Below are 14,427 nucleotides of genomic sequence, written 5' to 3'. Positions count from 1 at the left end.
ATTCAGACCCGATCGTAGCCACACCCTGACATGCGGGGGGACGCCCAGCACAGGGCTAGTCTGGCCCACCCTATACCGCACAGGTACAAAAGCATTGCGCGGTGGCGATGCTTTTGTACCTGAGAAGTAGCTCAGTCATGAATAGCTCAGACAGGGGCACAGTCATGTTGGAATAGAAAAGAGCCTTCACCAAACTGTTGCCACAAAGTTGAAAGCATAGCATTGTTAAAAATATCTTGGTCTGCTGAAGCATTAAGATGGCCCTTCCCCGGAGATAAGGGGCCTAGCCCAAACCCTGAAAAACAGCCCCATACAGTCAGGTAGTTAACTTTCTCCCAGTATCCACCAGACTCGCCCATCTGACTGCTAAACAGAGAAGCGCGATTGATCACTCCACAGAACACGTTTCCACTGCTTCACAGTCCTGCATCAGTGTGCTCTACACCACTCCATCCGACACTTGGCATTGGACTTGGTGATGTGAGGCTTGCATGCAGCTGCTCAGCCATGGAAACCCATTCCATTAAGCTCCTGCTGCACAGATTTTGTGCTTACATGAATGCCAGTGGACGTTCGGGACCCTTCAGCTATGGAATCAATAGAGTGTTGTCGACTTTTATGCACTTTAGCAGTCATTGACCCCGCTGTGACTTTACGTGGTCTTGCACTTCTTGGCTGAGTTTCTGTTCCTATATGCTCCACCTTTCTAATAATATCACTTACAGTTGACCGTGGATTATTATTATCCTTTATTTACATATATTGCGCCACAAGGGATCAGCAGCGCCCAATTATAGAGTACATAAATGAAAAATCAATACGGGATAATAGTGACTTACAGTTGAAGACAACATAGAACAAGTACAGGGTAAATAAACATTGACATAAGTATTAGGGTGGCAGAAACCGCGGGATTAGGTGCCGTCGAGGATGTTTAAGAAAGAGAAGGATAAGCACATGAGGGTTGAGGGCCCTGCTCGTAAGAGCTTAGCAGGGATGAAATGTCACAAATCGTCTTTTTGTAAAGGTGGCATCCTAACACAGTAGCACGCTTGAAGTCACTGAGCTCTTCAGAACGACCCATTTTGTATCGCAAATGTTTGCAAATGGAGATTGCATGGCTAGGTTCTTGATTTTATACACATGTGGCAACGGGTTTGATTGAAACATCTGAATTCAATTATTAACAGGAGTGGCCAAATACTTGTCCATACAGTGTATGTATTTATGCCATTAAAATAAATAAAAGAAAGAGTGTCTAAAAAAATAACTGAAATATAAAAGCACATCAGTGTAAAAGAGTGATAGGAATTCTGATGTGAAGTTCATGCTAGGACGACTATTATTGTTGGCTGCCTGGGCTGGTACTTTAAATCTATGGATTGTTTCTCCTACCAATGATTCCTTCCTGCAAATGCCAACATTATTATGCTCATGGTTTCTATAATTTCTGCAAATTGTTAAACGTTTTGTCCTATAGGAGAAAAATGCTGTATGAATAAAATTATTCTTATATTAATTAAAATTCATGGATTGGAGTGTTAAAACAAAATATGCCCACTGCAGTCTATTTCACGGGATATGCAGGCACTGACTGACAGCTTGGTGAACTTGCTTTGCAGATCAAAACTGTATGGGTAGGTTGGCTCATATAGGAAAGAGCCAATGAGGTCACAGCAACTCTAGTTAGTACCTGCAGGATCAGCTTTTTGACCAGAGTAATATTCCGTCAGGGCATGGTCTTAAACAGGTGGGATGAGCCTCAATACTATTGATTGTGAGGAAATAGAATTTTTTCCTTACAATAATAATAAAAAAAAAAAAATTAAAGAAAAGCAGTATCAGAAGCGATGTATGCAGCAGAACTCCTACAATAGCCAGGATCCGGTCTGAAGATCGACAGTGTCTAGGTCGACAGTCAATAGGTCGACATGTTCTAGGTCAACAGGTCAAAAGGTCGACATGAGTTTTTCACATTCTTTGTTTTTACTTTTTCATAATTAAAGATCCACACGGACTACGATTGGAATGGTTATTTGTGCCGAGCGCAGCGAGGCACCATGCCCGAAGCATGGCGAGCGAAGCGAGCCATGCGAGGGGACACTGTGCACTAATTGGGCTTCCCGGTCACTGTATGGAGAAAACGACACAAAACCCCCCATGAAAAACTCATGTCGACCTTTTGACCTGTTCACCTAGAAACCCTGTCGACCTAGTGACTGTCGACCTAAACACTGTCGATCTAATGATCCACACCCCAATAGCCATATCAATATCATGCTCACAAACAGAAAGGCATGAGATATCAAGAAGTGCAAAGAAGGATAAAACTCATTTTTAACACAGCTGCAATGAAATGTCAGGTGAATAGGATTAACTTCACCATGTTTACACAGTACCAATGCAGTAATGTTAGATCCTCAACATTATTTATTCATAGGCTTACTATAATATCCCTTTAATTCGGGACACCAATGATTTACACTGGTTCTATGGCTGATTTAAACCAGGTGAAGTGCAGGCTTCAATTTAGCCAGCCACAGAACCTGTGCAAATAGGAGGCCCAGATTAAAGGGATATAATGGCCAAACTACTTAATAAGATTAAAACACAAAACCTCAATTCTCAAAAGCAATACACAAACTTTTTGGAGAATAAAAGGCCACCACTTACTGCAGCACTCCCTATTCACACTGCCGTCCATACTAACCATCACAAATATTAGAGCAAATTTACTTGCTTTAAATCTATCCCAACTGATTCTGTTTACAATACCGCAATCCCTATAATGCCATGTATAGTCTCTGTCAAAAGCTTTGAGATCACACTGCAGTTTAGATAATTACATCCTAGTAGCGCCAGACAATGTAGATAAGAGTGCAACAACTGACCCTTTGTTTTAGTCCCTTTCCAGCACAGATGACTCACCTGCTGGACCGCAGCAAGACTATGCAACTGTGCATTACTAAGCTGCTGTTGCAACATCAACTGGTGGAAATACTGCGCTGCGTTGGGTTGTCTATGCAAAGCCTGCAGGGCCTGTGGAGAAAGGTATATGTTAAAGACCGCACAACACACAGACCTTGAACTAATGGTGCTTTGGGCAGGTTGTTGCAATGTGACCTGGTTAATCTGTAATAAAGCTCTTGGACCAAACAATACACTGAAACACATAATCTCTCTAATCTGAAAACATAACAGAACAACAGTCCCTTAAAAGCAATGTTTCCTAATGTCACAAAGCCTCATGTGTCCTAAACTGCGGGAACCTAAAGTCCACTTGTTGTTAGTAAGAGGATCAGTTAGTTTGCACATTGGGCTTGATTCTGATATGTTAGGTATTGCAGAGCCACAGGAAATTGCCTGTGCAATACTGTACAACTCAACACAAATGCACTGCTAACAAATCCAAACCAGGTCCTCTGTCAGTCTTAGGGGCCCTATACACGGGAGAGATGTGTGCTGAGCGAACCGCTCAGCACACATCTCTCCCGCCGCTCAGAACAGCGTGATGTGTGCTGAGCGTGCAGGGGGAGACGGGGGCCAATCTAGCACCAGCGATAGCGATGCGCGGGGCTGCGCATCGCTATCGCTGTAGGGGCTACACATGAGTGATCCATGCTTAAAATCTAAGCAATCTAGTCAGATTGCTTAGATTTTAAGCATGGATCTCTCCGTGAGTACCCCCTTTACTTTACAATCAAAGGAAAGATTATGGGAAATAACTGTACTGGCTTTACAAGCAAAGTCATTGCATTTTTTTTCTTTTCTTACCAAGAAGTATTAAAGAGGATTTAAAACTTGTGACTAATGTACTGGCTTGTACATACTCACCTGTTTCATTTAGTAAATATGTAACTTTACTTTTCTGTGTGTGTCGGCTGTGTACTTAAGCAAAGTGGTTTATTTGTGTTGCCCATAAATTAATGAAACTGATGCTGCATGCTTTTCATGGGGTACAGCTATATTCAGACACAGCTCTGGCAGCCCTTATAAAAGGCATGGCTAACAAGGACAGAAGGCACCCTGACAAAAACGAAACATATCAAGAGAATATGCAAGTTGGTAAGAGTCTGAATGACTTCTCCATCTGAAGATTACAGGATTTGTTTAGCATGGGACATAATGTTTTTCTGCAGGTACACATGAAATAATAGGATTTTAATACCTACCGGTAAATCCTTTTCTCTTAGTCCGTAGAGGATGCTGGGGATGCTTCAAGAACCATGGGGTATAGACGGGATCCGCAGGAGACATGGGCACTTTAAGCTTTTAAAAGGGGTGTGAACTGGCTCCTCCCTCTATGCCGCTCCTCCAGACTCCAGTTATAGGAACTGTGCCCAGGGAGACGGACATTTCCGAGGAAAAGGATTTATTTAAATTTTTAAAACTAAGGCGAGATACATACCAGCTTACACCTCAAACACGCCGTACAACATGGCATTCAACAACAACGCATGCAACGGCATGACCAACATCAGCCACAGACTGACTGAACTTAACTCAACATGAGTGTAACCATAACCAAACTGCAGATACAGCCCGCACTGGGACGGGCGTCCAGCATCCTCTACGGACTAAGAGAAAAGGATTTACAGGTAGGTATTAAAAACCTATTTTCTCATACGTCCTAGAGGATGCTGCGAATGCTTCAAGAACCATGGGGTTTATACCAAAGCTCTAGAACGGGTGGAAGAGTGCGGATGACTCTGTAGCACCGATTGACCAAACAAGAGGTCCTCCTCAGCCAGGGTATCAAACTTTTAAAACTTCGCAAAGGTGTTTGAACCCGACCAAGTAGCAGCTCGGCAAAGCTGTAATGGAGAGACCCCTCGGGCAGCCGTCCAGGATGAACCCACCTTTTCTGGTAGAATGGGCTTTCACCGATTTCGGTAACGGCAATCCTGCCGTAGAATGAGCCTGCTGAATCGTATTACAGATACAGCGCGCAATAGTCTGCTTGGAAGCAGGAGCCCCAATCTTGTTGGGAGTCCACAGGACAAACAGAGCCTCTGTTTTCCTAATCTGCGCCGTTCTGGCGACAGATTTTCAAAGCTCTGACCACATCAAGAGACTTCGGTTCCGCCATGGCGTAAGTAGCCACTGGCACCACAATAGGCTGGTTTACGTGAAATGATGAAACTATGTTTGGCAGAAATTGCTGACGAGTTCTCAACTCCGCTCTATCAGCATGGAAGATTAAATAGGGGCTTTTGTGAGACAAAGCCGCCAACTCAGATACCCGCCTTGCGGATGCCAAGGCCAACAACATGACTACTTTCCAAGTAAGGCATTTTAAATCAACCTTGCGTAAAAGGTTCAAACCAATGAGATTGCAGGAACTGCAATACCACATTAAGATCCCACGGTGCCACAGGGGGCACAAATGGAGGTTAGATGTGCAGCACGCCTTTCACGAAGATCTTAACTTCTGGAAGGGAGGCCAATTCTTTCTGAAAGAAGATTGAGAAGGCCGGAATTTGTACTTTAATGGAGCCTAACTTTAGGCCCGCATCCACACCTGCTTGCAAAAAATTTAGCAAACGCCCCAGCTGAAAATCCTCCGTAGGAGTCTTCTTGGAGTCACACCAAGACACATATTTCCTCCAAATACGGTGGTAATGCTTTGCCGTTACTTCTTTTCTAGCCTGAAGAAGTGTGGGAATGACTTCACTGGGAATACCCTTCCGGGCTAGGATTTGGCGTTCAACCGCCATGCCGTCAAACGCAGCCGCGGTAAGTCTGGATACACGCACGGTCCTTGTTGTAACAGTCCTGCCGTAGAGGAAGAGGCCAGGGATCTTCTATGAGCAACTCCTGAAGATCTGGATACCAGGCCCTCTTTGGCCAGACTGGAAAAATGAGTATCGCCTGAACCCTTGTTCTTCTTATAATCTTTATCACCTTTGGAATGAGTGGAAGTGGAGGGAACACATAGACCGACGGAAACACCCACGGTGTCACTAGGGCGTCCACCGCTACTGCTTGAAGGTCCCTCGACCTGGAAAATATCTCTGAAGTTTCTTGTTGAGGCGAGACGCCATCATGTTTATTTGAGGAATTCCCCAACGACTTGTCACTTCTGCAAAGACCTCTTGATGAAGACCCCACTCTCCTGGAAGGAGATTGTGTCTGCTGAGGAAGTGTGCTTCCCAGTTGTCCACTCCTGGAATGAAGACTGCTGACAGAGCGCTTGCATGTCTCTCCGCCCAGCGAAGAACTTTCGTGGCCTCGGCCATCGCCGTTCTGCTCTTTGTTCCGCCCTGGCGGTTTATGTACGCCACTGCTGTTATGTTGTCTGACTGAATCAAGACGGGCAGACCGCGAATAAGATGTTCCGCTTGCAGAATGCCGTTGTAAATGGCCCTTAATTCCAGAATGTTTATGTGCAGACAAGCTTCCGGGCTTGACCATTTTCCCTGAAAATTTCTCCCCTGTGTGACTGCTCCCCAGCCTCGGAGACTTGCATCTGTGGTCACCAGGATCCAATCCTGAATCCCGAACCTGCGTCCCTCCAGAAGGTGAGAACTGTGCAGCCACCACAGGAGGGAAATCCTGGTCCTGGAAGATAGGATTATTTTCCGGTGCATGTCCAGATGAAACCCGGACCACTTGTCCAACAGGTCAAACTGAAACACTCTGGCATGGAACCTGCCAAACTGAATGGCCTCGTAGGCCGCCACCATCTTCCCCAGCAACCGAGTGCATTGAAGAATCAACACTCTTGCCGGTTTCAGAAACTGTTTTACCATGTTCTGTATTTCCAGAGCTTTTTCCTCTGGAAGAAAAACTCTCTAATTCTGTATCCAGAATTATACCCAGGAACGACAGCCGTGTTGTCAGAACCAACTGTGATTTTAGCAAGTTTAGGAGCCAACCATGTTGTTGCAGAATCGTCAGTGAGAGCGCAACGTTTTTCAGCAATTGGATCTCGCCTTTATGAGGAGATCGTCCAAGTACGGGATAATTGTGATTCCCTGCTTGCGCAGGAGAACCATCATTTCCGCCATAACCTTGGTGAAAATCCTCGGAGCCGTGGACAGACCAAACGGCAACGTCTGAAATTGGTAATGACAATCCTGAACACCAAACCTCAGGTAAGCCTGATGTGGAGGATAGATGGGGACGTGTAAGTAGGCATCCTTTATATCGACCGACACCATAAAATCCCGCTCCTCCAGACTGGAGATCACTGCTCGGAGAGTTACCATCTTGAATTGAAGTTTTTTAGAAAGAAATTGAGGGATTTTAGGTTCAGAATCGGTCTGACCGAGCCATCCGGCTTCGGGACCACGAACAGGCTCAAATAAAAGCCTTCTCCCTGTTGTGACGGGGGTACCGTGACAATGACTTGATTTTGACACAGCTTTAGTACTGCAGCGCATACTACCTCCCTTTCTGGAAGAGAAGCTGGCAAGGCCGATTTGAAAAATCGGTGAGGGGGCACGTCTTGAAAATCTAATTTGTACCCTTGGGTTACTATTTCTAATATCCAAGGATCCAGGGCCGAGTGAACCCAGACCTGACTGAAGAGTTTGAGACGTGCCCCAGCGTCATGTGGTGGATTTGGTAGAAGCCGGAGAGGACTTCTGTTCTTGGGAACTTGCCACAGCCTGTGACCTTTTTCCCCTTCCTCTTCCTCTCGCAGCAAGGAAGGAGGAGCCTCGTCCTTTTTTGTATTTATTGGGCCGAAAGGACTGCATATGATAGTGGTGCGTTTTCTTTTGTTGTGCAGGAACATAAGGTAAAAATTATGACTTACCCGCGGTAGCCGTAGATACCAGGTCACCAAACAAGACACTACCGTTAAACGGTAGAGACTCCATAGTCTTCTTAGAGTCAGCATCAGCATTCCATTGATGAATCCACAATGCTCTACTAGCTGAGACTGCCATGGCATTGGCCCTTGATCCCAAAAGGCCAATATCCCTTGCAACTTCTTTTAAATATGCTGCAGCGTCCCCGATATGACCCAGAGTCAAAAGCACGCTATCCCTGTCCAGGGTATCTATCTTATGCTGCATTCACACCGCAAATGCCGGGTCCTACCCGGTAAGACAAACGTGTACTTACCGGGTGGGATCCGGCATTTGCGCTCCGTTGCAGGCTTCCCGACCCGGCAATATACCGGGTCGGTTGCCATGACAACGGAGGCCGCAGCAGCAGCAGGGGCGGGGGTGGAGGCGGCGTCGGGAGATGAGCTCATCTCCAGCGCCGCCTCTCCCTATCTTGTGAATGGGAACCGTGTCGCATCGACACGGCTCCCATTCACACCACACCTGACCCGGTAATCAACCCGGGTAAAACCCTTCTTTTTTACCGGGATGATTTACCGGGTCAGGCGACCCGCTAAATCGCCCAGTGTGCTTTCACATCGCACACTGACCCGGTTCGACACGGCAATATGCCGTGTCGGTACCGGGTTATTTGTGCGATGTGAAAGGGGTATTAGATGACAAGTAATCTGCCCGCTTTTCAATAGCGCTACTCACCCATGCCGAAGCAACAGTAGGTCTGAGTAGCGAACCTGTAGTGACATAAATGGATTTTAGTGCATTTTCCTGCTTACGATCCGCAGGATCCTTTAAGGCTGCCGTGTCTAGAGACGGAACTGCTACCTTTTTGGACAGACGCGATAGAGCTTTGTCCACCGTTGGGGTTGACTCCCACTTTTCCCTGTCCCCAGAGGGGAGCGGATATGCCACTGGAATTCTTTTGGGAACCTGTACCTTCTTGTCAGGATTTTCCCAAGCCTTTTCAAAAAGAGCGTTCATTTCATGAGAGGGAGGAAACGTTACCTCAGGTTTCTTTCCTTTAAACATACAGACCCTTGTATCAGGAACAGCAGGGTCCTCCGTGATATGTAATACGTCTTTTATCGGCTCTTAGCCAGTTTAGGATTCAATCTGGCATCACTATAGTCAACACTGGAATCAGAGTCCGTGTCAGTATCCGTATCTGCTATCTGGGTAAATGCACGTTTCTGTGACCCCGAAGGGATCTGAGCTTGCGACAATGCATCCTCCATGGATTTTCTCCATGTCTGGTTCTTAGACTCAGATTTATCTAATCTCTTAGTCAACCGAGCCACTCAACATATTTACCCAATCAGCCGTCGGCGGCGCCGACACGGTCACTCCCACAGCCTTTTCTGTCCCCACTCCAGCCTCCTCCTGGGAAGATCACTCAGCCTCAGACATGTCGACACACGCGTACCGACACCCACAACCACACTGGGGCTATAGGAGACAGACCCACAGCAAAGTCTGTTAGAGAAACACAGAGGGAGTTCTGCCAGCTCACAACCCAGCGCCTATCCCGGTTCTGAAGCGTGTAATATACTGCCCAGACCTGTTAGCGCTTTTAAATTAAATAAAATTGCACCAAATCACTTGTGCGTGCCCCCCCCCCCCGTTTTGTACCCTGTTACTTGTACAGTAGGGAGGCCAGGCTCAGTGTCTCTGCAGCTGTGAAGAGAAAATGGCGCTGGTTAGAACTGTGAGGTGCTAAGCCATGCCCCCTTAATCGCGCGCTTCAGTCCCACTTATTTTTATATATTTATACTGGCGGGGGGCTGTATTTAGTGCCCAGGCACTGTATACTCTTGTGCCAGTCGTTATTAAGGTTTTAAGCTGCCCAGGGCGCCCCCCCTTCGCCCTGCAGTGCCGTTTTGTATGTGGGAGCATGGCGCACAGCGCGGCCGCTGCGCAGTACCTCAAAAGCCGTCACTGAAATCTTCTGCCATCACTGAAGTCTTCTGATCTTCTTCTACTCACCCGGCTTCTGACTTCTGGCTCTGCAAGGGGGGTGACGGCGCGGCCCCGAGAACGAGCATCTAGGCGTACCTAGCGATCAGACCCTCTGGAGCGAATGGTATCCAGTAGCCTAAGAAGCAGAGCCCTGAAACTCACAGAAGTAGGTCTGCTTCTCTCCCCTCAGTCCCACGATGCAGGGAGCCTGTTGCCAGCAGGTCTCCCTGAAAATAATAAACCTAACAAAAAGTATTTTTTCTGAGAAACTCTGGAGAACTCCTCAGTGTGCATCCAGTCTCACTGGGCACAGAATCTAACTAGGGTCTGGAGGAGGGGCATACAGGGAGGAGCCAGTTCACACCCCTTTTAAAGTCTTAAAGTGCCCATGTCTCCTGCGGATCCCGTCTATACCCCATGGTTCTTGAAGCATCCCCAGCATCCTCTAGGACGTATGAGAAAAATGCATGCATTTACATACATTTGGTCATTCTGATGCCTGTCAAGATGCAACCAGTTGTAAAACAACATAACTTACAAGTACGTATACTTACACCTTACTATAAACAAGTGACTATTTGTAAGGCTAGGGCCACACATAGCGGCCAGGCAGGTGCCGCTGAACGGGATCCGCTAGGCTGGGAGGAGGGTTCTGTGTTCACACGGGATTTCATAGAACACAGTGTGGCACAGCCACAAATGTATGTGTTCACACTGAAATCCCATCGTCCTGCCGTCCGGCCCAACCGCAGCATGCTGTGGTTGGATACGGCAGCGGCGGGACAGCCACACATGTGTGGGCGCCAATGTGCAGACTCCTTCCTGCCAAGCAAGTCCCACTGAACGGGACCCGCTTAGCCACAATGTGTGGCCCTACCCAAATGCTAAAGTCCCACTACCTCTTTGTACACAACAAAATGATGTAATGAAGTGTCATAAACACAAAAAGACTAATGTGTCAATTTATTAAATATAAAATTAAATATAAACCAAATCCAAATAAACTGAATCCAGACTTGATTTTTCTCTTTAAAATGTAAATGAGAATATTGTTTCCTGCAGCATTAAGTAATGTAAACAGACATATGCAGCTTTATATAACACGGCTGGAACACGATTTAAGTATGATCAGTTGGAAGACAACCAGACGTGGCTAGACTGCGATCCTGAATGTCGATGTCATCACTCTATCTACAAGAAATATGCCAGATAAAAGGCATGTCTGCAGATGCTTTCATATCCAACTGTGCAGCAGCTCTTACGGTATATGACCTATGAGCTTGCCCATCTCTCAAGGCCTATTATGACAAATTACATGGCCCTATGTGGGCACTGCTATTATGTAGTGTTAGGACTGCTGATATCGGATAAGCCATGAAGTGCCTCAGCAGCTTAACATGTGTTTGCAAACATGTGTGACTAATTCTCTGGATTTCTATTAAAAGATAGGTTCAGGGATGGTTACAGGTAATTTTTCCTCTGTCTGTTGGTTGTCCATCTCTCAAGGTGCCATCAAAAGACATACAAAACTGTATATAGGGACATATGCAAACACATCTTTGGTGCAAATACTACATATGGAAATACAAAAAAAAATAAGATTTTACTTACCGATAAATCTATTTCTCATAGTCCGTAGTGGATGCTGGGGACTCCGTCAGGACCATGGGGAATAGCGGCTCCGCAGGAGACAGGGCACAAAAGCAAGCTTTTAGGATCACATGGTGTGTACTGGCTCCTCCCCCTATGACCCTCCTCCAAGCCTCAGTTAGGTACTGTGCCCGGACGAGCGTACACAATAAGGAAGGATCTTGAATCCCGGGTAACACTCATACCAGCCACCCCAATCACACTGTACAACTTGTGATTTGAACCCAGTTAACATTATGATAACAATGAAGTAGCCTCTAAAAAAGATGGCTCACAACAATAATAACCCGATTTTTTGTAACAATAACTATGTACAAGTAATGCAGACAATCCGCACTTGGGATGGGCGCCCAGCATCCACTACGGACTATGAGAAATAGATTTATCGGTAAGTAAAATCTTATTTTCTCTAACGTCCTAGTGGATGCTGGGGACTCCGTCAGGACCATGGGGATTATACCAAAGCTCCCAAACGGGCGGGAGAGTGCGGATGACTCTGCAGCACCGAATGAGAGAACTCCAGGTCCTCCTCAGCCAGGGTATCAAATTTGTAGAATTTTGCAAACGTGTTTGCCCCTGACCAAGTAGCTGCTCGGCAAAGTTGTAAAGCCGAGACCCCTCGGGCAGCCGCCCAAGATGAGCCCACCTTCCTTGTGGAATGGGCATTTACAGATTTTGGCTGTGGCAGGCCTGCCACAGAATGTGCAAGCTGAATTGTACTACAAATCCAACGAGCAATAGTCTGCTTAGAAGCAGGAGCACCCAGCTTTTTGGGTGCCTACAATATAAACAGCAAGTCAGACTTTCTGACTCCAGCCGTCCTGGAATTATATATATATATATATATATATATATATATATATATATATATATATATATATATATATATATATATATATATATATATATATATATATATATATATATATATTCAGGGCCCTGACAACGTCTAGCAACTTGGAGTTCTCCAAGTCCCTAGTAGCCGCAGGCACCACAATAGGTTGTTTCAGGTGAAACGCTGACACCACCTTAGGAAGAAACTGGGGACGAGTCCGCAGTTCTGCCCTGTCCGAATGGAAAATCAAATATGGGCTTTTGTAAGACAAAGCCGCCAATTTTAACAATCGCCTGGCCCAGGCCAGGGCCAACAGCATGGTCACTTTCCATGTGAGATATTTCAAATCCACAGATTTGAATGGTTCAAACCAATATGATTTGAGGAATCCCAACACTACGTTGAGATCCCACGGTGCCACTGGAGGCACACAAGGGCTGTATATGCAATACTCCCTTGACAAACGTCTGGACTTCAGGAACTGAAGCCAATTCTTTCTGGAAGAAAATCTATAGGGCCGAAACTTGAACCTTAATGGACCCCAATTTGAGGCTCATAGACACTCCTGTTTGCAGGAAGTGCAGAAAACGACCTAGTTGAAATTTTTTTCGTGGAGCCTTCCTGGCCTCACCCACGCAACATATTTTCACCACATGTGGTGATAACGTTGTGCGGTCACCTCCTTCCTGGCTTTGACCAGGGTAGGTATGACCTCTTCCGGAATGCCTTTTCCCTTAGGATCCGGCGTTCAAACCGCCATGCCGTCAAACGCAGTCGCGGTAAGTCTTGGAACAGACAAGGTCCCTGCTGGAGCAGGTCCTTTCTTAAAGGCCGATGCCACGGTTCCTCTTGGAACAGACATGGTACTTGCTGAAAGCAAATCCCTTCTTAGCTCCCGAGGCCATTAGTCCTCTGTGAGCATCTCTTGAAGTTCCGGTTACCAAGTCCCTCTTGGCCAATCCGGAGCCACGAGTATAGTTCTTACTCCTCTATGTCTTATAATTCTCAATACCTTGGTTATGAGAAGCAGAGGAGGGAACACATACACCGACTGTTACACCCACGGTGTTACCAGGACGTCCACAGCTATCGCCTGAAGGTCTCGTGACCTGGCGCAATACCTGTCCCATTTTTTGTTCGGGCGGGACGCCATCATGTCCACCTTTGGTCTTTCCCAACGGTTCACAATCATGCGGAAAACTTCCCGATGAAGTTCCCACTCTCCCGGGTGGAGGTCGTGCCTGCTGAGGAAGTCTGCTTCCCAGTCGTCCACTCCCGGAATGAACACTGCTGACAGTGCTATCACATGATTTTCCGCCTAGCGAAAAATCCTTGCAGTTTTGCCACTGCCCTCCTGCTTCTTGTGCCGCCCTTTCTGTTTACGTGGGCGACTGCCGTGATGTTATCCCACTGGATCAATACCGGCTGACCTTGAAGCAGAGGTCTTGCTAAGCTTAGAGCATTATAAATTTGCTCTTAGCTCCAGTATATTTATGTGGAGAGAATTCTCCAGACTTGATCACACTCCTTGTGTGACTGCTCCCCAGCCTCTCAGGCTGGCCTCCGTGGTCACCAGCATCCAATCCTGAATGCCGAATCTGCGGCCCTCTAGAAGATGAGCACTCTGTAATCACCACAGGAGAGACACCCTTGTCCTTGGATATAGGGTTATCCGCTGATGCATCTGAAGATGCGATCCGGACCATTTGTCCAGCAGATCCCACTGAAGAGTTCTTGCGTGAAATCTGCCGAATGGAAGCGCTTCGTAATAAGCCACCATTTTTACCAGGACTCTTGTGCAATGATGCACTGACACTTTTCCTGGTTTTAGGAGGATCCCGATTAGCTCGGATAACTCCCTGGCTTTCTCCTCTGGGAGAAACACCTTTTCCTGGACTGTGTCCAGAATCATCCCTAGGACCAGCAGAGACGTGTCGTCGGAACAACTGCGGTTTTGGAATATTTAGAATCCACCAGTGCTGTCGTAGAACTACTTGAGATAGTGCTACTCCGACCTCCAACTGTTCTCTGGACCTTGTTCTTATCAGGAGGTCGTCCATTTTCTTTGAAGACGAATCCTCCTTTCGGTCATTACCTTGGTAAGGACCCGGGGTGCCTTGGACAATCCAACGGCATCGTCTTGAAACTGATAGTGACAGTTCTGTACCACGAACCTGAGGTACCCTTGGTGAG

The 14,427-nt window shown here is 46.6% G+C and overlaps 1 protein-coding gene across 4 annotated transcripts in view; it reads right to left on the bottom strand.

Annotated features, from left to right (window-relative positions):
• PHC1 (polyhomeotic homolog 1) overlaps positions 1-14,427 on the bottom strand; it is a 142,997-nt gene that overhangs the window by 59,811 nt on the left and 68,759 nt on the right. For all 4 annotated transcript variants that reach the window (XM_063962090.1, XM_063962091.1, XM_063962092.1 and 1 more), the window contains exon 3: positions 2,929-3,039. In XM_063962090.1, coding sequence (XP_063818160.1) covers positions 2,929-3,039 — 111 coding nt within the window. The remainder of the gene's footprint in view (positions 1-2,928; positions 3,040-14,427) is intronic.

The sequence above is a fragment of the Pseudophryne corroboree genome, chromosome 3 (genome assembly GCF_028390025.1).
Source record: "Pseudophryne corroboree isolate aPseCor3 chromosome 3, aPseCor3.hap2, whole genome shotgun sequence".
Lineage (NCBI taxonomy): Eukaryota > Metazoa > Chordata > Amphibia > Anura > Myobatrachidae > Pseudophryne > Pseudophryne corroboree.
This window is presented reverse-complemented; position numbering and strand designations above follow the sequence as displayed.